This window comes from Mustelus asterias, chromosome 4 (assembly GCF_964213995.1).
Source record: "Mustelus asterias chromosome 4, sMusAst1.hap1.1, whole genome shotgun sequence".
NCBI classification, from domain to species: Eukaryota; Metazoa; Chordata; class Chondrichthyes; order Carcharhiniformes; family Triakidae; genus Mustelus; species Mustelus asterias.
The window spans coordinates 125644674-125671265 of NC_135804.1; the positions used below are offsets into that span (position 1 = coordinate 125644674).

Genomic DNA, 26592 nt, shown 5'->3' on the forward strand with positions numbered 1-26592 from the left:
CAATATGATCAATCTTTTGCCCCAGCTCCACATTCCTTCCCACTCCCATATCCCTTGATTCATCTACCACAGCTGTAAATAAATTCAACGATGGAGCATGATCACATTGCTGCTTGGGGGATTTTGCTGTGTGTAATCTGGCTGCCTTTTGTCCTCAAATACAACAGGGACTTTCCTTCAGAAGTACTTCATTGGCTGTAACAAATTGTGAGGCATCCATGCCTGTGGAATGTGCTCTATAAATGCAAATCTTTCTTTCAGTCTTTTCAATCAGACAATCTCACTTAATTATATGTGCAGAAATTCATCTGGAGTACATTGCTCATTTGTTAAAAAAAAGATTACCCTATCACAGAGGTCTGACTTTAATTAAATATATATATTAAAAACTAATCAGTCGGCAAGTCCCAGCCTGAACGCATATATTCATCCATACTTCAAACTCCTGTTAAAAGTTCTTAGCGAGAAAGGCACAAACAAATTCAGGAACTGATTTGACCTGCATACAAGGGATTGTAGCTTTTTCCCGAAACACATCTAACAGCAATGTTGATGACACTACTTTCGTCAAAATTCTTTGAGAGCAGATCTTTTTAGAAAGGTCTGCTCATCAAATAGCCTTCCTTCAATAATCTCTGCACCCTTATAAAGTCTGCTTTCCTACAACAGCAAACTCAGGCAAGACATCCAAAAGGAATAGCACCCTTAATTACAGCCATATAAAAGAGTTTTGTGATTGTAGGATCTACATGAAAAATCTTAATTTTCTGAGGTAGCATAATAGTGTATTTCTCTTGGCCACCATATCTGCACACTGTTCACTTCAATTCAATTTATCATTCACTTTGAAACCTAGATACTTGGGAGTTAGTAACTACTTAAACATCCACATCATGAATCTTCACAGGAACAAAATAATTAACTGGCTTCTTCCTAAAGTCTTTAATTGTTTATTTTGCCTGGTTTTCTTTCAGTTTACAAGATTGTTGCTGCACCACTTTGCAAACTTCTCCTGAGTCCCAATAGTTTACTTCATTATTCCTGGTGAGATCCACAGTACCACATTTTCATATTCAGTATTATTTCACTGTACTCTGATTGACAATAATTCATGTGGAGGATGAAAGGTAAAGGTGACAGTACACAGCCCTGAGGAAATGCAATCTTTATTAACATGGACTCTGAATAAATCCCAGAGACTAACACCTGTTAGGTCCTGTTGTGAAAGAAATCACCGATCCAAAGTAGGACAGCAGGGTTAACGTCAACATTTTTCAATAATCTTGAATGTTGCATGGTACTAAAAGCTGTAGAGACATCAACAAAGGTAGCATGAGCTTAGTTGCCCTACCTATCCGTGTGCTGCTGGATCAGAAGGACAAAGGTCAGAACTGCACTGTCCACTGGCTTGAGACTGATAGGCAAAACTGCAACTCGTTAATCTGTGCAAGAAGAGGATCTAAAAGACACTTTGACACAAAATGCTTGAAACACCGATGTAAGAGCAACTGGTCGGTAATCATTAAGCTCAGCAGGCCACAATTTCTTTGCAACTTGGATGATGATGTCTGATTTCCAACAGCTAGGAATAGCATGCATGTCAAACAATTTCTCAAAGACCAGAGAGAAGTTATTACAAATTATATATTGCTGAAGTCCCAGCACTGATCCTTGCAGCACTCCACTATTTACAGCCGGCCAACTGGGAAACGGCCCATTATTAACTAATCCTAATTATCAAATTCTCTTTGTTATTAAAGATGGCCATTTCTTGTGTGCGTCAAGTCATCTAATGTGCATTCTAACATGGCTGTGGAGCACGATTGCAGACGTGCATGCTTTTCCAGAGAATGCAGGCAAGAATGCACTGTCTGATTTGGGACTGCAGTCTTTCTAGTTTCCCTTTTGTCTTTAGCTGCCCATCTTCTTTGACGTTCAAGAGAAACAATGCCACAACTTGGGACTGCTCCCCAGATAGCTCATTCTTGTGCATTTTTCTTCCAGTCTTTTGTGTACATGCCACATTTCCTGAGGTTCACCTTCAAGGAGTCTTTGAACCCTCATCACGAACTACAGGTGGTGTCCAAGTTCAAGTTGTGAACCCAAAAGAAACACATTCAACTCGTGTGCCTTTTTCAAATTACCCAGGAACCTGGGAGCGTACAGGTTCCCCTGTTGTTTTCTCAATGACAATGCTCCAGCCAATCACAGTCAACTTGCCAACCAATCAGTGCCTTATTCTCTAGTACAAATTATCATTATTTGAAATTTGGTACTCTTGTGTCTGTTCTGATCAGTGCATGATGAAAAGCTTCAGCAACAAGTCTCTCTTATCCGTAACATTCAATCATAGCTCTTTCTATGTCAAAAGTGACATGACAACTGGATCTTCCTCCACCTCCCAGTCCAAACTGATCTCCAGCTGCAAAGAGATTTCTTTAACCCTTGCACCAGGCAAACAATACAACCTTGGGAACTCTTGGTCAAGGTTGCAAAGTACAGAATCTATCCCCTGACCATATTATCCTCTATCACATTCCTTTACACACTCCAAGCACCGTAGTCCTATGGTAAGTTTGCCCATTCCCTTCCGAAATTCTCATTCACACAGCAAGTGCCTCGAACCCATTGGTCAAAGTTAAGGGCCAAGGCTCCATTGCAGTATACAGGATCCCCATATCTGCTTGATTCACAATCACACCATCCTGCCTCTGACCAATGACCAACTCTAAAGTTCTACTTAACCTATTGAGTGTGACTGCCTCCTGGACCAAAGTGTCCAGGTAACTCGCCCCCTCTCTAATGTCTCACAACGTCTGAAGCTTGGATTCTAAATATACTGGATCACCAATTTATTAAAAGGAAATGTACTGAGGTACATCGTTTCTGAGACTATGTCCCAGATTTTGTGGTCATGGCAAAGGGACAACCTCATTGCTAGTCTTGAAGAAAGTTACCTACAGAAATATAGTAGGCTCTGGAATACAAAATTCCTCTCTCCCAATGGTTGTTTGAACTTGGCGCCATTGACTGGGATCCGCAACATCCTGCAGCATGGTGGGCAGGCAGGCTAATCAGCCAGTCAGATTGAAGAGTTCTCACAGAGCGGAGCAGGAAATAAAAAGCATGGAATATGATTTTATAATTGTAGTCATACACAGAAAATTAAATAAAGATTAGGACATAAAAATGGGATTGAGAGAGAAGAGGAAATATCAAAGTTCAAAAAATCAAATGAATTTTTATTTTAAAACAATAATTTTTAAACATCCTAAGGGAATGAGATTACAAATTTGTAAAATTAATTCTTCAGTGCGAGAGACTGTTCATCAGTAATTATGAACTACACTGTTCTAGGGGAATTTCACAGTGGCTTCATTGCCGTGTTAATGTAGGCCTTACTTGTGACACCAATACGTTTTAAAAACTGTTAAAAACAGCTACTTCTAATTGGACAAGTTTTAACATTTTCATTAGTTTCTATGAGAATACTGTGTAAAAAAAAATTGGCATTGAGGAATTATTGATTCTGTGTTGATTTAATCTGTGATTATGGATTTTGTGTTGATTTCATTTGCAAACACTGCAATAGCACACCCTGTGGAGGAACAAGGTTATGATGTGGAGATGCCGGCGTTGGACTGGGGTAAATACAGGAAGTTTAACAACACCAGGTTAAAGTCCAACAGGTTTATTTGGTAGCAAATGCCATTTGGCATTTGCTACCAAATAAACCTGTTGGATTTTAACCTGGTGTTGTTAAACTTCTTACTGAGGAACAAGGTTGACAGCAACTTCCAGCTTTATGTATTTAACAATACACACGGAAGTCAGAGGTTGCAGAGTTCTAACAGGGTGCGTTCACACCTTCAACGTCCGTGCAACCACAAACTGCGAGCCATTATTAAGTGAATTTGCAAAAACACTGACTCATAATATACCATTTTATGAGGACTCTAATACATTTTGTGAAATCTTGTTCTGTTCAACCTCCTTGCCCATGATCTGAACTAAGACTGTTCAAACATCCTAACTAAAGCATCCAGTGGCAATGAACATTCACTGCATACATTTTTCAGAAATCACTATGTGAACGCACTTTGCTTCATTTAAATCATCAAAGCAATGCTAAAATTAGTGGCATTGCCACTCAAGTCAGTACTGCAAAAATAAGAATGCCCTATAAGATGTGCTCTACCCCCAGGCAATGTGATCTCACTTTGATGTTGTAGTCGTTCCTCTCTAATAGAAGCCAACGGAATACTTTGAAACTGATCTGTGTGCTGGTGTGTCAGACGGTAACTCTTATACCCCTCACCCACACCTCCCACTCCCCAACCAACCCTGACTTGAATACTTGTGCAATTAAGTAAATGTCAGAATGCATAGCTGGGTAAAGCAGGCCAAAACACTGGATAGACAGTTTCTCAAACTGAAATTACTTAGATATGATAAATACTTGTGCATGGCTACTCATGCCATGAGATTTGGAGGACCTGAAAAATATAATCTGCTGCATCATTCATGGGGTGTGCACAAAAGCAAGATTAAATTCTTAAACTTCAGTCGAAATGTCTGCTGTGGTCAAATGTGCCTATATCATTTGTAAGTAGCACTATTTTCCAGCAAGGTAGAAATTAGTTACTCATTTTTTAAAATATCAAAACAACAGGAAAATCTTGTTTTATTTAAATTATTCATTCTCAGGCTATGGATCTTTCTTTCAAGACGTGGAGATGCCGGCGTTGGACTGGGGTAAACACAGTAAGAAGTTTAACAACACCAGGTTAAAGTCCAACAGGTTTATTTGGTAGCAAAAGCCACACAAGCTTTCGGAGCTGCAAGCCCCTTCTTCAGGTGAGTGGGAATTCTGTTCACAAACAGAGCATATAAAGACACAAACTCAATTTACATGAATAATGGTTGGAATGCGAATACTTACAACTAATCAAGTCTTTAAGAAACAAAACAACGTGAGTGGAGAGAGCATCAAGACAGGCTAAAAAGATGTGCATTGTCTCCAGACAAGACAGCCAGTGAAACTCTGCAGGTCCAGGCAACTGTGGGGGTTACAAATAGTGTGACATGAACCCAATATCCCGGTTGAGGCCGTCCTCGTGTGTGCGGAACTTGGCCATCAGTTTCTGCTCAGCGACTCTGCGCCGTCGTGTGTCGCGAAGGCCGCCTTGGAGAACGCGTACCCAAATATCAGAGGCCGAATGCCCGTGACCGCTGAAGTGCTCCCCAACAGGAAGAGAACAGTCTTGCCTGGTGATTGTCGAGCGGTGTTCATTCATCCGTTGTTGCAGCATCTTGTCTGGAGACAATACACATCTTTTTAGCCTGTCTTGATGCTCTCTCCACTCACGTTGTTTTGTTTCTTAAAGACTTGATTAGTTGTAAGTATTCGCATTCCAACCATTATTCATGTAAATTGAGTTTGTGTCTTTATATGCCCTGTTTGTGAACAGAATTCCCACTTACCTGAAGAAGGGGCTTGGAGCTCCGAAAGCTTGTGTGGCTTTTGCTACCAAATAAACCTGTTGGACTTTAACCTGGTGTTGTTAAACTTCTTACTGTCTTTCTTTCAAGGCCATCATTCATTGCCCATACCTCATTGTTTGGAAAAGGTTATGCTTGGTGGGTTGCCTTCACTGCATAGTTTGATACAACTGAATGATTGGCTAGGCCAGTCAGTTAAGAATTAACTACTTTTGTGTGGGTTTGAAGTCACATAGAGGCAAGACTAAATAAGGATGGTGGGTTTCATTCCATAAAGGACTTTATTGAGCTAAGAAAGAAGTCTCACAACACCAGGTTAAAGTCCAACAGGTTTATTTTGTAGCACTTTAACTTTAACCTGGTGTTGTGAGACTTCTTACTGTGCCCACCCCAGTCCATTGCCGGCATCACCACATCTTTATTGAGTTAAGTTTATTTATTAATCACAAGTAAGGCTTCCCCGAGTCGCCGCATTCCGGTGCCTGTTCGGATCGATGCATCTAACCAGCACATCTTACGGAACCAGTTGGGTTTCATGACAATCTGACAGTTTCACTGTTACTTCTGCTGATATCAGTTTTATTTCTAATTCAAGATTTATACTGAATTCAAATTCTCAAATGGCCACAGTGGGATTTTATCTTATTTTCGCTTGGATTATTAGTCTAGGCCTCGGGATTATTAGTTCAGTATCATAACCACTACAGGACGGTTGATTAATTTTATCTGAGCAGGAGGAATTTTTGCTTGATTCATTTCAGAAACAAATTTGGGCCCATTTCTGTGCAGTACATTCGAAACAAGCAATCTTTGAAGAGTTTTGATTTTACATGATTAATCTTAAGATTCTTATCAAATGGTTTTGTGACAGGATCAAAATTATTTTTCTAAAATGAAAGGCACTTTATAGTGAACCATAGTGCACCAAATGCACACTAGATCTACACGTATATCTGCAGCTATTTTAAGAACAGTCAAAACATGATGGCAAGTGAACTTTAAACATAACTTCAGAGCTGAGAGAACTTGGTATCGTGACAGCTGTTCAGAAAGTAATGCAGTAAAGTGAAGGGATTAAGCTGCCATTAACTCAGCTAGAGATTTTTGGAAGGGAAAGGACTTATAAATAGATATCTGTTAGCAAAGTAAGGGACGCCAATGTTGAAATCAGCAGAAGGCTCTTCCACTTTGAGAAACCAGTGAAACAGCAAGTATTCTCAGGTTAGTGTAGAGTAAGACGCAGAGTAAAATACCCTGGGCTCTGACAACAAATGTCAGCCACAAATTCAGCAGTGTTCCCTAACTAAACCAGTGTAAAATTTTGCACTCCACCTACCAATTATACCTACAGTTGTTAAGGCTACGTTTAAAGAAACCAGCTTAGCTGATTTTCAGCCAGGCAGGAGCCACTGAAAACTCCTGTTTAGAAGACAGCACTGCAGATAACTGCTCCTGCACACAGGAGCAGAACACTCTTCAAACATTTAGAGGAAGAGAATCCATTGATGGAGGATAGTATAGAATTCTTAGTACGAGACCCTTCATTTTAGTTTTACTATAGTAAGTAGACTAGGTTAAACAAAATATGCAAGGTATTATAAACTGTATAGCCACAAATTAACAAAGTATTATAAGCTTAAACTGTATTTTCAATATGTATGTATTGTATGCCTTGGCCAACATCGTTGTGAATGCAGCATGATGGGAAACACAGCGGTAGACAGTTCAAATTCTTTTAATACAATGGAGCACAGAAAGGCAGCTTCTGTTATCTGTTTTTGGATATGCAAAAGGCAAGTTTAGTAGGTCTGGTATTTAAGGGAGTAAATTCGTTCATGGGTAGCAAGGCTGGAGCAGTCTCTCAAAGGAGGCCCCATTTCCAACGAAAGAATGACTCTTTTCACCAACTAAAATTTGCAGGTGTTAGCTATGGCCTTGGTTACCGGAATTGACGTGGGTTAGGTTTCCTAGGTAACAGGGGAGGAACCTACATGGGCAAGGAGCTAATAACCTCCTATTCCTGTTGACAGGTGGAATGTTATTGGCTAAGGTAATGCTGCCTAATTTCGTGACTGAACCCTCCAATCTGATTGATGAGACTGGGTGGGATATTGAAATGGTCAGAATAATACAATAATTTTACCTTGCAATGTTAGCTGAGAGGATAGTCAACCTTCACTGACTGTGTCTCCCTCCTGATGCAGCATTAGCAAATAAATTCATTTTCACCCTAACTATATACTGTCTTTTGCAGTCTATGTATTGGTTGAGTGAGGTCAGCTATATACAGGGCACCCCAGGGGACACTTCAGAAAATTCCTCTTACAACTGAGGTTGTAATAGACTTTAAAAAATGTGTCAGACATCCATCAGAAACCCCTGACACTTTGTTAACCAAGCAGAGGCAAAAGTATAGTGTGGCAACGTAGCACACCATCACCACATTATAAATTTCTCATTCATCAAGGACTACTTCCGGAACACACATTATATTTTGTTACTGGGCGGATAATGGATTCTTCCAAAATTCACCATTCAATTTAACATATCCTGTCAAGTCACATGCCACAGCAGCATCATATAATCTTATAGCCCAGGAGGAGGCTGGTTGACCCATCATACACGTACTAACTCTTTAAAAGAGCTATCCAATTAGTCCTACTCCTACTGTCTTCCTGCAAATTCCCTTCTCAAAGTTACTGAATCTGTTTCCGCTGCCCTTTCGGATGCACAAATCACAATACTGTGCTGCAAAAAAAAAAATGTCCACCTCATCATATTGCTGGCACAGTGGTTAGCATTGCTGCCTCACAGCGCCAGGGACCCGGGTTCGATTCCCGGCTTGGGTCACTGTCTGTGCGGAGTTTGCACGTTCTCCCTGCGTTTGTGTGGGTTTCCTCCGGGTACTCCGGCTTTCTCCCACAGTCTGAAGGACGTGCTGGTTAGGTGCATTGACCCGAACAGATGCTAGAGTGTGGCGACTAGGAGAATTTCACAGTAAGTTCATTGCAGTGTTAATGTAGGCCTTACTTGTGACTAATAAATAAACTTTACTTTTACTTTAAGCAAATACCTTAATTATGTGTCCTGTGGGTACTGACCCTTCTACCAGTGGAAAGTTTCACTGTGACACTCCATTGAATAACCTGCTACAAAGGGGATCCAAATGAGGGCTCCACAATCTACACAGGAGTCCAATTGCAATTTTGAGGGACAATTGCTCAGAGCCACCATTATGTACCAGGTACTGAGCAGCTTAACGAACAAACCTCAAAGGGATTCTGGAGGCTCATCAGAAAATAGTTAACATTTCTTTTTAACTTTTAATGGAGCTTATGGTGAAATCACTCCTACTGCCACTGTAATTCTGCCAAGGTCTAACAGCCATCCTCCCCAAATACTTTGAATGATAAATACACATTTGATGACTCCTGTAAAAATATGCAATTGCTTTGAAAATGCCGATGTAAGTTATTTATTTACACAAGAAAAGTATCAGGGAAGACTGCCTTACTTTAAAAGCAGGAAAGAAAAGTCTCAGAAGTAACTGTGGATCATGGGAAATAATTATATTTTTCATAGGAATATAAAATGAACTTCGTTTCTTAAACATGTCAAGCACACCAATATATTCAGGCAGTGAAGAGAGAGATTTGTAGAACAGTATAAATCAGCTAAAAAGATGATTTACATGGAGCCAAATATAGAGGCTATAAGTATAAGAATATATTCTTCAATCTTCTATCCTCTGCAACTTGATCATTCCCACCCTAAAAAATTTTGATGGCGGGCAGGAGACTCAATTGGCCAAATGGTCTGTTCTGCTCTATAGGGATTCAATAGTTTTAAAGACCCGACAGTTCTTATCCATACCCATGCTAAAAATGTAACTGCCTGAGCTTCACCCGGGACATCAACACCATTCCCCTCTTTAAGTAGGCCACTTACTTCAAAATCATTCAAAATATCTAACTCATATCACTCTTTCCTAAGTCACATGGTTCCTCAACTAACGATTTACAAATCTGAATTTTTAAGTGTCAGGAAACATTCTTTCCAGAGTTTTGCGTGAAGGAAGCAATAAGTTCCTGGCAGCTGAAGGAAGAAAATACCATACACTTGGTGAAACTCTTAAGCTAACATTATTGTGGGTAGACCATAACTGCATATTTTGTTATGTCCACAATGTCACAACATTACAGAATCAGACTTGCCTGTGATATATCAATAACAGATTGCGTGTTTTATTAGAAGCCTTCTCCTCAGCTCTATATTCTTCACTTTCTTACAATCAAATCTTTTTGATAATGTCTCCAAAATCCGTGAATGAGAGCTTCACTATTGCAACACTGAAGCCCAACTTTTCGATTCCTCTGCTAAGGTTTGACAGTGATACTTGATGTCAATTCTATAGCAGAAAGCTTCCTAGAAAGCAACAGCATCGAAAAGCACACAAGTGCAAATTAACTGCATCTAGATCCCATGCGTTTATTTTTTTTAAAATCAGCTTTTAAAATGTACAAACTTGAATCCCACAGCTTCTGTGTTCCTCTATACTTTCTCATTCTTCTACTCAAAACAGATAGCCTCATATTTCTTAGCAATTTCTTTTAACTGCACAATCTATTAGCTTGCATATGCCCTCTCAACTGAATATCTTGATGTTTATACCTGCTATTTCTAAGAGAAGATTTGATTTGCAATAAGACCAATGATTCTACACTGATCCCTAGTGGATACCAATTTACACTCATCCCATGCAGAAAATACTCAGTATTTTCTGATTTCTGTCCTTTAACCAATATCTTATCCATACTATCATATTTCCTTTATTTTCACTTATCCTAATTTTATCAAGGTTTCTAAGCAGCACCTTATCAAATACATCTTGAAAACTCATACACATACATTTCCTTTACCGATACATAGAATTATAGAATCCTACCGTGTAGGAGGCCGCCATTTGGCCCATCGAGTCTGCATCAACCACAATCCCACCCAGGCCCTCTCCCCATAACCCCATGCATTTACCCTAGCTGGTCCCCCTGACACAAAGGGGCAATTTAGTATGGCCAATCCACCCAACCCGTACATCTTTGGATTGTGGGAATAAGCCGGAGCACCCGGAGGAAACCCACACAGACACGGGGAGAACGTGCAAACTCCACACAGACAGTGACCCAAACCGGGAATCGAACCTGGGTCTCTGGCGCTGTGAGGCAGTAGTGCTAACCACTGTGCTGCCGTACACTCCATTATTTCTTCAAAGAACATTATCAGCTTTATTAGACGCAACTTAAACAAATCCTATCTGTCCATAATTAATCAATGAATTTCTAAATGAATGGTTACTACCTATGTCCACTAGGCTGACTAACCTATAGTTAACTTCATTTAATCTTTTCTCTCATGTTGAACAGAGGCATTAACATTAGCAAGCCTCCAGTACTATAGTACAGTTTTCATATCCAATGATATCTGCTAGATTGAGCAAAATCTCCGCTATTTCCTATGTGCCATTTTCAGCATTTTGGAAGCATGTCGCTAATTGCTCCATTTAGTTCCTGGTTCCCATAAAAACTCTTCGGTGAAAACTGAGGCAAAGAAGTCACTTAGTATTTTGGACTTGAGAATATTTCCCCTCTCAACTTTCTAAATCAGCAACCCTTTTGTGATCCATTCATCTACTTCTTATGTTTTTATAAAGTCCATGATTATTACCCTTTATATTCCCTAGAACAAAGAAAACGGCACAGAAGGAAGCCACTCAGCCCATCATGCCAGAGTTGGCGCCTTGAAAGTGCATTCATGCTGGGTCCCACACCCCAGCGTTTTGGCTATAACCCTGTAAGATCCTTTTCCTAAGTGCCTATTCAACTCCCTTTTAAGGACCTCTCTGCCTTCTTCACAATCTACCACCTCTAATTTTCTGCATTCTGCTTATTTTTTTGTTAGTTGAGATCTGTTATGTGCCTCTGAATCTCACCTTAACCTGCATTTCCACAAGGAATTCAACATAGGTTCAAGGAAAATAAACTGGGTGACTAATGGTCATAAAATGAAATAGAAGACATCACTCTTTGAAGGTCTGCTTCCATCAAACTCACTCAAGTTTTGTTCAGCAAAAACTGTATGTTGCCTGAAAAATAATTATTTAACAGACATTCAACAAGACAGAAGTAAGCCATTTTTCAGTGATCCATACTCATCTAATTCATTAGCTCAGAGGGAATCGGACCGCCCAACATGACATCCTTAATCAATACCAGCTTAACTGACCCCATCAAGGATGACGGTGATGATGATGCGAGAGCTAAAATTGAAGTCAGTATTCTAAGGATATAGGGAGGATAGAAATTAGACAGGAGTTCCACTTATGGTTCACATGCTGTAGAAGGTCCTTGAGCAGATGATGTACTGTTTGATGACACAGACTGCCATTTCACAGAAGGAAGATTTCACTTGTATAAGGATACCAACAACAATTAAGCCTTCAGGACATGAGCGTCATTCCATTAAAATGTAACAACAACAAACTGTAATCAGTAAATTTGTTACTCACTTGAGAATCCCTGTCCATAGTGATGGCAAAATAGTACTCTCTTCTTGGGTACCTGCGCTCGCAGATAAACACCTGGTTACATATCCTCCCTTTTGCTCCAGTTTGTTTGGTGAATAGTTTTTTCCCAATCATCCTTGAAGCAATATCCTGGACTTCCTCTGGGCTGAAAAAGAATTCACAATTTAGAGAAAAGCTGAGCGATAAGCAAAACCAAAGCTGACGTTCGCGGACACAAGAAAATAACTTTTCTTCCCTTTCGAAACTCGTACGTCTAAGGCATCAGCACATGCATATGTGAAACATCCAAAAATATTTTAGCTAAATCAACAGGCAAAAATTGTAATTCCGTAGACTGGCCGATGTTCCTGTGAATGTGGCAGTCAATATGGCCTTGCCTTCTTTTAAAATCCACAACTGACAAAATCTGAAGGAGTCAGTCATAGAAGTCATAGAAACCCTACAATGCAGAAGGAGGCCATTCGGCCCATCGAGTCTGCACCGACCACAATCCCACCCAGGCCCTACCCCCACATATTTACCCGCTAATCCCTCTAACCTACGCATCTCAGGACTCTAAGGGGCAATTTTTAACCTGGCCAATCAACCTAACCCGCACATCTTTGGACTGTGGGAGGAAACCGGAGCACCCGGAGGAAACCCACGCAGACACGAGGAGAATGTGCAAACTCCACACAGACAGTGACCCGAGCTGGGAATTGAACCCGGGACCCTGGAGCTGTGAAGCAGCAGTGCTAACCACTGCGCTACTGTGCCGCCCAACAACTGTGAAGAGTAAGGGTAATGTCAAGGTTGAAAATTCTGGGATAAAGTTAGCAAAAGTGAAAAGTGGTGCCACACTGATTCCAAGCATAGGCTTTAAACCATTCAGATTGCAAAAAACAAGTACAAGATAAGCAAGAGTTCCACAGAATGAGTTGCAAAAGAAAGCATGCAATTAATCTGCATTACAACACAGTGAGCAGTCAGGGAGGTGGAGTACGTGCTATTCAGAGTGTTTGGTTTTTCCACATTTCACATATGGCAATGTCGTTGTTATAAAATTGAACTGGCAGACAGACATTGAGAGTTCAAATCCCACCATGGGAATTTAATTCAATAAATCTGGGCTGGTTCCAGAAAAAGTTACCTGAAGGTCGTTTTTCTGAAAATGCAACTGGTTCACTAATTTCCTTCAAGAAATGTAACCCAGCATCCTAACTCAGCCTGGTCTACACGCTGTTGACTCAACTCCAACAGTGCAAAACAGCTGCTGAACAAACTGTTGCAATGGCCAACACTTAAGAAAACCAAGCACAGAGAATGCCAGAGAAACTCATGACTGGTAGCATCCATTAGGAGAGAAAGCTGAATTAATGTTTCGAATCCTCTGACTCTATCGGAACTGAAGGGAAGAAGAATATGTTAGAGCTGCAAGAGATTGCAACAAAAAGTGGCAACGTTAATAACAAAAGGGGAGGGGTTACATTGAGTCTTTTCATGAATGAGATAATTTTTTTTAAAAAGAGGCAGTTTAAGATGGAGGAAAAAGGTCAGAATATTTGATTTGGTTTGAGTTATTACTGTCACATGTATTAACATAGTGAAAAGTATTGTATATTGCACGCTATACAAAGCATACCGTTCATAGAGAAGGAAATGAGAGAGTGCAGAATGTAGTGTTACAGTCATAGCTAGCGTGTAGAGAAAGATCAACTTAATGCAAGATAAGTCCATTCAAAAGTCTGATGGCAGCAGGGAAGAAGCTGTTCTTGAGTCGGTTGGCACGTAACCTCAGACTTCTGTATCTTTTTCCTGATGGAAGGTGGAAGAGAGAACGTCTGGGGTGTATGGGGTCCTGGCTGCTTTGCTGAAGCAGCGGGAAGTGTAGACAGAGTCAATGGATGGGAGGCTGGTTTGCGTGATGGATTGGGCTAAAGTTGCCAAACTCAAAAGTTGCTAGATGCCCAACCGGAAGATGAGATGTTGCTCCCCCAGCTTGTGCCAGGCTACAAAGAACAAAGAAAATTACAGCACAGGAACAGGCCCTTCGGCCCCTCAAGCCTACACCAACCATGGTGCCCGACTGAACTAAAACCTCCGGGGACCATATCCCTCTATTCCCATCCTATTCATGTATTTGTCAAGACGCCCCTTCAACTACCTCCCCTGGCAGCGAGTTCCAGGCCACCCACCACCCTCTGTGTAAAAAACTTGCCTCATACATCTCCTTTAAATCTTGCCCCTTGCACTTAAACCTTTGCCCCCTCCTAATTGACTCTTCCACCCTAGGAAAAAGCTTCTGACTATCCACTCTGTCCATGCCCCTCAATCTTGTAGACTTCTATCAGGTCGCCCCTCAACCTCCGCCATTCTAGTGAGAACAAACCAAGCTTGTCCAATCTCTCCTCATAGCTAATGCCCTCCATACCAGGCAATATCCTGATCAATCTTTTCTGTACCCTCTCTAAAGCCTCCACATCCTTCTGGTAGCAGTAGAGCAATGCAGCAGACGAAGGACAGACATGTGGGCATGAGAGCAAGATGCTGAGTTAAAATAACACACAACAGGAAGGTTGGAGTCACGCTTGCGGACTGAGCCAAGAAAGCCAGGCCCACTATCAGTGACTCATACATAGAATCCTTACAATGCAGAAGGAGGTCATTTGGTCCATCGAGCCTGCACTTTCAACAATCCCACCCAGACCATATCCCCGTAACCCCACATATTTACCCTGCTAATTCCCCTGACACTAAGTGGTAATTTAGTATGGCCAATCAACCAACCAATATCTTTGGAGTGTGGGAGGAAACTGGAGCACTCGGAGGAAACCCAGGCAGACACGGGGAGAATGTGCAAACTCCATACAGACAGTCACCCAAGGCTGGAATTTGACCCAGATCCCTGGCGTTGTGAGACAGCAGTGCTAACCACTTTGCCACCATGCCGCCCAGGGAGAACAGAAGAAGACTCAGCCAGTTGAACCTGCAGAGTGCTCCTTATTAACATCAGGGAAAAGGAATCCAAGTGGAGAGTGGGCTACAAACTAACAAGCTGCAACCTGACAATAGATATGATTCTATGGATCAGACTAACAGCCTACATCACAGTTACTATTACCATCTCAGGCCAAGTTGGAGTCATAGTGATATACAGGATTCTGGAAGTTGGATCCAGATCAAAGAATTCCTAGGTAACTTTCTGACCACTCCCTACTAACCAGTTTAATCTTCTACTGCTAAATTAACACTCATTCATATTGATCAGTACTTGGAGGAAGCACCAAGCCAGGTTTGGGCAAACACCAACCAGGACACTTGATCATTGCCATCACCACTAGACTGAATATCCTTTGTTGGTTCAGAATTCAGAAGTCTATTAATAGTATCACATGATTTACAGCACAGGAAGAGGCTGTTGCCTTACTGGGAGTTCAACTCGACCTGGATTGTATGAGCATATGCGTATTTGCATTTGTCCAGTGTGGGACTTGAACTCACAACCTTGGGGTTAATAGCACCATGCTCTAATCATCTGAGCTAACTGGCCAACTAAAAACATCTCACGTGAGAGAGGCAAGGTTGAGAAGGCGGGGCCTTCATGAATAACCTCAGCTGGTACAGGAATTGAACCCATACTTTTGGCATCACTCTGCGTCACTAACAGGCTCTCCAGCCAACTGAGCTAAACTGAAACCAGACCTCACTACTCCAATTCTAACTGCTCATTCCCCTTTTATCCTCTTACCCTTGAAACATTTATTCAATGCAGCTTTAAATAATGCTTAAGTTATCTAATTCAAGGAAATCCACCACCTGTTCCCTCAATTTAGATTCTGATAGCTCTTCTCCTTGGTCTGATCCCAATTGTTTCCAGGTATTTTCTAAAGTAACAGTCTGACAAAATTCACTGCTATTACCAGTTACTACAATTGATTTGAGAACACACTCAAAACGCTTCAAATTAAATACTTAATTTGAGGCAGAGGGTAATGATCAAAGATTGTTTTTGTGGCTGGAAGCTTGTGTCTAGTGGCGTACAGCAGGGATTGGTGCTGGATCCTTTGCTGCTTGTAGTGTACATTAATGATGTGGATGTGAATGTAGGGAGGGGTATGATCAGTAAGTTTGCAGGTGTCGTGAAAACTGACGATGTGGTGAATAGCGAGGAGGAAAGCCTTAGATTACAGGATGAATTAGACGGGCTGATCAGATGGGCAGAATAGTGGCAAAGTGAATTTAACCCTGAAAAGCGTGGGGTGATGCATTTTGAGAGCACGAACAAGGCATGGGGATATACAATGAGACACAGAATATAAGGGAGGTTATGATGGAACTATATAAAATGCTCGTTAGGCCTCCGCTAGAGTAATGTGTGCAGTTCTGATCTCCACCAGAGGAAAGGTGTGATTGCACTGGAAAGGGTGCAGAGGAGATTCGTTAGGATGTTGCCTGGGCTGGAGAATTTCAGCCATGAAGAGAGGCTGTATACGCTGGGGCTGTTTTCCTCAGAGCAGAGGAGGCTGAGGAGGACCTTATTAAGGTGTGCAAAGTGATGAGGAATATAGATAGGAAGAAATTTTTCTCCTTAGTAGAGAGGTCAATAAGCACGGGGCATAGATTTAGGGTAAGAAGCAGGAAATTTAGACTGGATTTGAGGAAAAACATTTTCACCCAGAGGGTGGTGGGAATTTGGAAATCAGTGCCTGAAAGGGTGGTAGAAGTGGGAACCCTCACAACATTTAAGAAGCATTTAGATAAATACTTGAAACACCATGGCATACAAAGCTACTGACCAAATGCTGGAAAACGGGATTAGAATAGATAGGCATTTGATGGCTAGCACAGGCACGGTAGCACAGTGGTTAGCACTGCTGCTTCACAGCACCAGGGACCCGGGTTCGATTCCCGGCTTGGGTTACTGTCTGTGTGGAGTTTGCACGTTCTCCCCATGTCTGCGTGGGTTTCCTCCCACATTCTGAAAGACGTGCATTGACCTGAACAGGCGCAAGACTGTGGCGACTAGGGGAATTTCACAGTGGCTTCATTGCAGTGTTAATGTAAGCCTTACTTGTGACTAATAAATAAACTTTACTTTAAAGCATGATGGGTCAAAGGTTCTCTTTCTGTGCTGTAAAACACTATTACTCTAACTCAGATTTAGAGGAAAAAAGCCAGAGCAAAGTACTATGGTTTCACATGTATTCAGAGTCCAGAATCAAAGTCCAATAGTGAATGCCTTCACAGAGGTCGGATTTTTCCAGGAGAGATGGCTTCTACAGTACAATAGGCACACAGAAATGCATTAGTCCTGTAGGAAATGATACAGAAGGTCAAGTAGAAACAATGCAGTTGGGGGCCAGGCATTTCTGGGCTGCTGCTTGGTAGATGGAAACAAGTCAAGACTGAGCTTCACAGCACAGCAAGACACTACAACCAGCTCTCCCAGCTAGGGGTTTATACCACATGACTCCCATCTCTTCACACTAGAGGTTCCCAACTGGTGTGAAAGCCCCACAATTGTGCAGCAATTTAAAATAATTAAATCTATCAGCGTAAACTAATCCAGAAATTAAAATGCTACCATGGCAGTTTCTTAAATCGGGAAATAAGAAGTTGGTATCAGTAAATGTGACCACGGAGATGCTGGATTGTCATAAAATAGCGCACTGATTCACGAACATCTTTTAATGAAGAAATCCTGCCATGATTATCCAGTCTCATCTTCACATAACTGTAGGTCACATCTCAACTGTCCTTTGAAGTGATCAATCAGTTGTATCAAACAGCTAAGCACCATATGGACTGCAATAAGTTCAAGACAACAGCTCGCCACTGGCAACTCATCAGAGCAGTTAGGGATGGGTAATAAAACAGCCCAAAAAACCTTAAGATGTCAAATTTTACTTCACTGGCATAATCGAAAAAGAAATTCCTGACCAGCTTATGCAAATCAAAGGTCATTATTATGAGAATAGTGCATTTTGTGTGGAAAAACATTTTTTAACAGTTAAAAATGGACTCCGAGTCAAAGAAAGAAATTCTAGGGGAGGCAACTAAAACTTGGTCAGAAAACTGATTTTCAAGAAGTCTTATAGGAGGTCAAACAGATGGAGAGATTTAAGGAGGGAATTTGGAGCTTAGTATCCACCAATGATGGAGTCAGCTCTGGGTCAGATGAACAGAGTTTCTTGGAGAGTTGTGTGGCATTCCACAAACAGCAGGAAAACAGGACATCTGACTTGCGTGACCTGCACTGTACAGGGTCTAGAGTGTTCCATTACTGAACACAACTCCATAGTGCTTCATAGTAACATAGGCACAGGAGTAGGCCATTCAACCCATCGAACCTGCTCCGCCATTCAGTATGATCATGGCTGATAATCCAATTCAATGTCTTTTTCCCACACTGTCCCCATATCTCGTTGGCATTTAGAAATCTGTCAATCTCTACTTTAAACATAGTCAGTGACGAAGCTTCCACAGCCCTCTGGGGTTGAGAATTCCAAAGATCCACAACCCTCTGAGTAAAGATTTCTCCCCACCTTGGTCCGAATTGGCTGCTCCCTTATTTTGAAATTGTGTCTCCTGGTTCTAGACTCCCCAACCAGGAGAAACATCTTACCTGGTCTATCCCTTTAAGTATTTTGTAGGTTTCAATGAGATCACCTCTCATTCTTCCAAACTCTGGAGAACACAGGCCCAGTTTCCCTAATCTCTCTTCACAGAACTGTCCTGCCATCCCGGGAATAAGTCTGATGAATCTTTATCACATTCCCTCGATGGCAATAATATTCTTTGAGGTGAGGGGACCAACACTGCACACAGTCCTCCACCTGCGGTCTAACCAAGCTTCCAAGCAGTTGAAGCAAGACCTCAGTATTCATGTACTTGAACCCTCTTGAGATAAAGGCCAATATTCCAGTAGCCCTTCCTAATTGCCTACAGCATCTGCATATTAGCCTTCAGTGACTTACTGATGAGGATACTCAGGTCCTTTTGTACATCTACATTTTCTAATCTCTTACTATTTAAGAAATATTCTGCACATCTGTTCCTCCTACCAAAGTAGATAACCTCACATTTTTACAAATATCTGCCACGTCTGTCCAAGACTTCTGGAAGAATATCACGAACTGCCAGCAAGTGGGTAAGATAATAGAATACCATTCAAATGTAAGCATTTGTTACATCTCCACCCAGTGGGAAAACTAGATATTACAGCAGCCCAACAGCGGAGCTGAAACTGGTGGAAAAAAACTTATTTTAAAATTATAAAAGTAAAATTTTGCAGATGCTGGGAATCTGAAATTAAAACAAAATGCTGGAAATGCTCAGCAGGCCTGACAGCATCTGTGGAAAGAGAAAGAGTTAATGTTTCAGGCTGATAACTCTTGCCCAAATTTAAATCCGTGACCCTAGCCCTTGAACCAGCAGCTAACGGAACCTTATCTAAAATAATCATCATCCTACACACCTCTATATCCAATCTCCCCTCAACTTCCTTTGCTCCATGGAGAAAAACCTCAGCTTCTCCAGCTTAACCGTCTAGCTAAATTCCAACATTCCAGGAACCACTCTGACAAATCACCTCTGCACTCTCTAAAATGTGGCAACCAGAACTAGATGCAAAGCTCTAAGTGCAGCCTAACCAGGGCTTTATAAAAGTTTAGTATAACCTCCCTGCTTTTGTAATCAATACCTCTTTTGAGAAGCCTTTGATCCATTGTACTTTGGTATGTCCTGCCATCTTCAAAGAAGTATGCATGTAAATTTCCAGGTCCCTCTGTCCCTGCACATTCTTTAAAACTCTGCCATTAGAGTATCTTACCTCACCCTATCCCTTCTGCCAAAATGCATCACATCACACTTTCATTTGCCACTTGTCTGCCCATTCTGTTAGCCTATGTGCTGCTGCGGTCGATTGCTTGCCACACCTCCAAGGCCGGTATTGTCAGCATATTTTGAAACTCCGTACTCCAATGTCAAAATCATCCATAACAATAATAGTTCTTCCAGCACTGACCCTTGGGGGGGGAAAACCAGTGTCCATTACTCATTCTGCAGTCTGATAAACAATTTTCTGCAGGAAGGACCACTAGCATTGCCCTGCAGGAAGGAGGTTCAGGAGGGTGGGGCAGACGCCTTCTCTCCTTTGGGTGCAGGTGAATCTTCCTCCTCCGTGTTTCAGTTTCAAATCATCTTGGATAAAGATAGAAACTGAACTCCCCACCCCAAAAATATTGTCCATCGTTTCTTTCAGCATGTGCCAAGAACCCCGAAGTACTCGTGCAAAAGCAAAACTGAGCCACTTAAAATATATGTATGCTTTACTAAAAGGTCATCCGTTTAGCATTATTTTAGAAGCACAAACTTAAAATTACATCAAGCTTTTGCTTTCTTCTACATCTTGACAAACTTACCACAGAATTAGATTAGGCGTATTGAAAACATTAGCCTTGATGTGCTGAATAATATTAGTGGTCCTGACTGAGAACAGATTTGCAATGGTGAATTTTAAAGTTAAAGTTCATTTATTATTAGTCACAGGTAAGGCTGCAATGAAGTTACTGTGAAATTCCCCTAGTCACAACGCTACGGTGCCTGTTCGGGTCAACCAGCACGTCTTTCAGAGTGTGGGAGGAAACCGGAGCACCCAGAGGAAACCCACGCAGACATGGGGAGAATGTGCAAACTCCACACAGACAGTGACCCAAGCCAGGAATCGAACTCGGGTCCCTGGCGCAGTGAGGCAGCAGTGCTGACCACTGTGCCACCGTGTCGCCCCGACTGCAAAGAAAACAGAAATGCATCATACATCTATACTGAAACTAATTTGGTTAAAGACAATATTTTGAATAACCAAACTTTGCCCAATTTTTGGCCACGCATGCAATAGCTAGCAATCGTATACAAAACAGTTAAATGGTGTTAGTTTAAATTGGAAAAGCATATATAAGTTGTTCCCATCTTTGGATCAAGTTGTAAAATTCATTCCTCCTTTAGAACTCTTTCCAGGCCAACTTGTGCATCACCAGGATTATCACTGCATTATGACTTTTCTGGAATACCCTATAGAGTAAACATTACTACTCTAAGGAGTAAATGAAAGCAATCAGATAGCCAACGATAGCTTGTTGAAAACAGAGTTTAATAGTATCAAAGAGTTGGTTTTTGAAATGTCGCATTAAAGCTTGGTAATAATCATTCACTTTATCAAATACATTAGGAAGGAGCATTAAATCATCTAGACTACAAATAAAATGACTGCAAGTAAACTCCACAAATCACTGTCAATTTTCAGAAGAATACATGGTGCCATACTCAAGATTCTACATCCAGCAGAGAGATTTGTCAAACAGGTCACTTGCTCACTCTTTGCTGCCACCAAGTGGCATTTCAAGGAGCTAATAAATATAGCTGAAATTCTGATGCTACAATCAAAGCCTTTACAAATCCCTGATCAATGATCTAATGGGAGAGTTCAGCCATCTGTTTGATGAAGTTCAGCCAGGCGTAACACCTACTACAACCATTTGAAGATTGAATAGTTTTAGCACAATAAATTTACACCAGTGTCAAAAGATGGATGATTAAAGTGGCAACACAACTGGTTCAGAAGACCATGGATAATGGAACAAATAAACTTCTTTCAATGGAGCAAGAACAATGGGGGGGAGGGGAGGGGGAAATTCCTTAACACATAATTGCAAAGTCATCATGGTGCTCAACCTTACAATGGAAATCTCAAGCTCAATGCCAAGTTTGTGCTGCAGTACAGACAAGACTGGATACCACCCACAGTTTCGGGGCAAATTAGCCAGAATTCTTGCTTTAGATCAATTTGTGCTTGTAACCTGTGCTTAACCCTCTCTCCACTCACATAGTCTGTACCTTTAAGACTTGATTACCTGTAAAGACTCGCATTCCAAGCATTATTTTGTAAATTGAGTCTGTGTCTTTATATGCCCTGTTTGTGAACAGAACTTCCACTTACCTGATGAAGGAGCAGTGCTCCGAAAGCTAGTGGCTTGTGCTACCAAATAAACCTGTTGGACTTTAACCTGGTGTTGTGAGACTTCTTACTATTGGATCAATTTGCCAGCCAAAGTTCACATTGATGATTATTTGGTAAGGACAAGAATTTCAAATCTGTTCTAAATATTCGAGGGTTCATTCTCACCAGTCCCTCCCATAAGTGGATGCCAGGTCTTTCACAATCCGGAGTTTCTATTTACTGCTCAGGTTCCAGTCCTACGATAGCAGGATGACTTAATATTGTAAGCCTGCATTATGCAAACTATAACTTGCATGTGTGGTAATTTACTGGGGTGGACTGACGGAAACTTTAGTGTGATAAAGCCGAATGTAAATCAACAAGCTGGCTTACCTTACAAGAAGTGAATGGGTGTGGTGACTTTCTAAGTAAATCAGGCTATATTTTGAGAAGTGATATAGAAATTCAGCCAAGGAAAATATCAGAGCAACATTAACTGTTAGCAGGCTGAAGAGTCAATTTTCTGCTAAGACAAAACACATAGGAACAGGAGTAGGACATTCAGTCCATCGAGCCTGCTCTACCTTTCAATGTGATCATGGCTGATCGGACACTTCACTGCCTTTTACACATTGTACCCCATAACCCTTTACTGTTAATAAGAAATCTAACAATCTCTGCTTTAAACATACTCGGTGACTGAGCTTCCACAGCCCTCTGGGGTAGAGAATCCCAAAGATTCACACCCTCTTTGGAAAGAAATTTCTCCTCATCTCGGTCCTTAATGGCATCCCCCTTATTTTGAAATTTTGCCTCCTAGTTCTGGACTCCCCAACCAAGGGAAACATCTTACCTGCATCTATCCTGTCTATTCTTTCAAGTATTTTGTAGGTTTCAATGAGATCACCTCTCATTCTTCAAAACTCAAGAGTACAGAGGACCAGTTCCCTCAATCTCTCTTCATAAAGACAGTCTTGTCTTCCCTGGAACAAATTGGTGAACATTTGTTGCACTCTCTCAATGGCAATGAGATCCTTTCTGAGGTAAGGAGACCAAAACTGCACACACTACTCCAGGTGCAATCTAAACAAGCTCCGATACAACTGAAACAAGACCTCACTACTCCTGTATTCAAATCCTCTTGTGATAAAGGCTAACATTCCATTAGCCTTCCTAATAGTTTGCTGCACCGGCATGCTAGCCTATAGTAAAACATGAATATCATGTTTAGGAGAAACAGGAGACTTTGGACCTGTGGTTCCCAAAGCTTTCCACTGGGAGTTTTCCTCGCCTTACGCAATGGGTCATTGTAAACTAATTGATGGAGATTGATTGCCATGGATAGTTAATTCTATTATTGTTTTGTCATGCCACAATCAAAATAGTGGAAGGAAAATTAAATGGACCTTAAGAGCGGCACAATGGCACAGTGACTAGCACCGTCGCCTCACAGCGCCAGGGACCCAGGTTCGATCCTCGGCTTGGGTCACTGTCTGTGTGGAGTTTGCACATTCGCCCTGTGTCTGTGTGAATTTCCTCCGGGTGCTCCGGTTTCCTCCCACAGTCCAAAGATGTGCGGGTTAGGTGTACTGGCCATGTTAAATTGCCCCATAGTGTCAGGGGGCCCAACTAGGGTCTAAATGCATGGGGTTATGGAGATAGGGCCTGGATGGGATTGTGGTAGGTGCTGACTTGATGGGCCAAATAGTCGCCTTCCGCACTGCGGGATTATATAATTCTATGAACTGACGGATGAGAAAGGGCCATTTTTTTATAACAAAAATAATGGGGCAGTCTTTTAAAGAAACATTTTATTTCAATTTTCTGTGTCTAAAAATCTTAGGAGAAACGGGCACTCCAAGTTTAGGCCATAAATATTTTTTTCTATGTCCTAACTTTAAATATTAGGAAATTAAAAAGTAAAGTCTATTTATTAGTCACAAGTAGGCTTACATTAGCACTGCAATGAAGTTACTTTGAAAATCCCCTAGTCGCCGCACTCTGGCGCCTGTTCGGGTACACTGAGGGAGAAGTTAGCATGGCCAATGCACCTAACCCGCACATCTTTGGACTGTGGGAGGAAACCGGAGCACTCGGAGGAAACCCACATAGGCATGGGTAGAACGAGCAAACTCCACAGAGACAGTGACCCAAGCTGGGAATCGAACTGGGTCCCTGGCGCTGTGAGGCAGCAGTGCTAACCACTGTGCCGTCTCCCAAATAGGTAATAACGAATGATGGGGCATGTTTGTTGGTACCAGCTATCTTAGAGACCATGTCTAATTGATTATTCTTCACAGATGACCCAAAACAAAATGTTGGCAGACTATCCTGTCTTCATGCAACATGTACAAACGCATATGCATTCTTCAGGGGTGACTGGATCATAAAACAAAGCAGAAACTATAGTTAATCGACTTTATCCTCCCCATCAGATGAAGATGATTAATTGTCTATCTTTGCAACTAAGTGGATACAGGTATCTAAATTCTTGATGAAAAGTGTTTTGACCGGTTGAAATATTAAAGAAACAATCTCAAGTTTGAAGCTATCCCTTACTGTATAACTCAGCAATTACATTTACTAGAGTGCCACATAATAAACTTCCATCAAAGTTCAAGCCCATGGAATAAAACGAACAGTGGCTGTATGGATATCCAATTGGCTAGGTGACAACAATGTTTTTCAAACTGGAGGAAGGTAAAAATGTGGTACAACTCATGGATCAGAACTAGGATAGTGCTTTTCTTGACTTGAGAGAGAAGTAGCTTGAGAATAAAGTGCTGTCATTTGCAGTCAGCAAATTGACGGCTAAAACCAAAGACCTTGAAGCAAGATCAAGGAGATCCAATGTGAAGATTTTTGAAGGGGGGAGGGGGGAACTGTGAGGGCCTTTACCCTAATTAATTTGTGGCACAGCTACTGAAAGACGTGCTGGATTTGCCTGAGCTGTCGCTGCTAGATTTGATTTATTGTCACATATATTAACATACAGTGAAAAGTATTGTTTCTTGCGCACTATACAAAGCATACCATTCATAGAGAAGGAAACGAGAGTGTGCAGTATGTAGTGTTACAGTCATAGCTAGGGTGTTTAAAAGAGTTAGAATGAAGTTTTAAAAGCATAGAATGAGAGTAAAAGATAGAATTAGAAGGTATGCTGGGCACAGCTTGCAAGAAGTCGCCTCTCTCCGGTGCCACCTTGAAAAAAAAGACAGAGCATAGAGCAGCATGCAGTCCAAGCTGAAAACCAGGCTGAGGCTGAGGCCTTTCATCATTAAATTCCATGACTATAATGTCGAGGAGATTCGGCAGCTGACTAGACAGAAAGGTACTCTGCTCGGCAAAGGAAACGGAATGTTTTTCTGGATTTTACTGTAGTGGTAGCCAGGAAAAAGCTGTCTTTGTGGAGGTTAAGGGCTCTAACTGCAATGTCTGGAAGTAAAATTTAGCTTGCTCTACCGGTGCCAGATTAAGGGTCATAAATAGCATTCACATTCAGAAAATATTCCTTGATCCAGAATCAGCGAAAGACTGCACTAATTGAAACATGGCTGCTGATTGACTGTCTGATCTGTTTAATTGGCTGTGATGATTGTCGACGTTCCATCAGATTTCAACTGTGGGAAGCTTCTTTTTCTCTGAGTATTTTGTTTTCCCTTTAACAGTTGCCCACAACATATTACTAACATTGAATGTTTGATGGTAATACAATATTAACAGCAACCACAAAGGTTGAAGGACTCTGATTACGCTGTTGCTAATTGTGTTTAACAATTTCACTATGATGATTTAATGCTATTGCTGGGCTATTTGATATTTGTAACTGGAGATGATATTCATGTTTTATTTTGTTGTGGGTGGGATTTTGCACCCAAGTTCTTTTGGGTTATGCTTAGCACCGAGCGATAAAGAGGGGGATGAGTTCAGCCTTTCGTTTGGGGGAAAGCCGGCGTTGGGGATGCCCCCAGATTGTTGAAACTATGCTTTTCTGAAAATCTCAACATATTTGGCGTTTTGATCCTGCTTTTCTCTCTGAAGAATTTATTAAATTTTATCTCCTCTCAGACCAATTTGTTCTTCGGCATCAATTCGACCATTGATGTAACTATATCCACTATTTAGGTTTATATCCGTAGTCAGATTATTTCATACATTGCAAGGATGAATAGCAGTGCTCAAAGTGCCTATCTGAATTAGCTGACCTTGTACTCCAAATTAACCAGCACAACGCTTCTGCTCCAACTCTGGAGCTTTATAAGGAAAGACTCAGTTTACAGGTATAATTTGATCTTTATCCGTTAACCAGGCTGAGCAACATTTTCTGAAATCATGACAACAGTATTATGAGCATGGTGAAAAAGTCAGCAAAATTATTTCTCACCAACTTCACAAGTCAGCGACCTTTAATCTGATCAGAGATTTGCACTGAATCTGGTACTTCTACACTAGATCCGAAATGTATAAACAATCACTTTACAACTTTCTATTCTACCACGTGTTCACAGAATCATAGAATCCTACAGTGCGGCAG

General features: G+C 41.3%; 1 protein-coding gene across 1 annotated transcript in view; it reads right to left on the reverse strand.

Annotated features, from left to right (window-relative positions):
* The window catches only part of LOC144492976 (succinate--CoA ligase [ADP-forming] subunit beta, mitochondrial-like), a 96327-nt gene that overhangs the window by 53440 nt on the left and 16295 nt on the right, over window positions 1-26592 (reverse strand). Inside the window, exon 4 of the mRNA XM_078211714.1 lies at window positions 12065-12227. Coding sequence (XP_078067840.1) covers window positions 12065-12227 — 163 coding nt within the window. The remainder of the gene's footprint in view (window positions 1-12064; window positions 12228-26592) is intronic.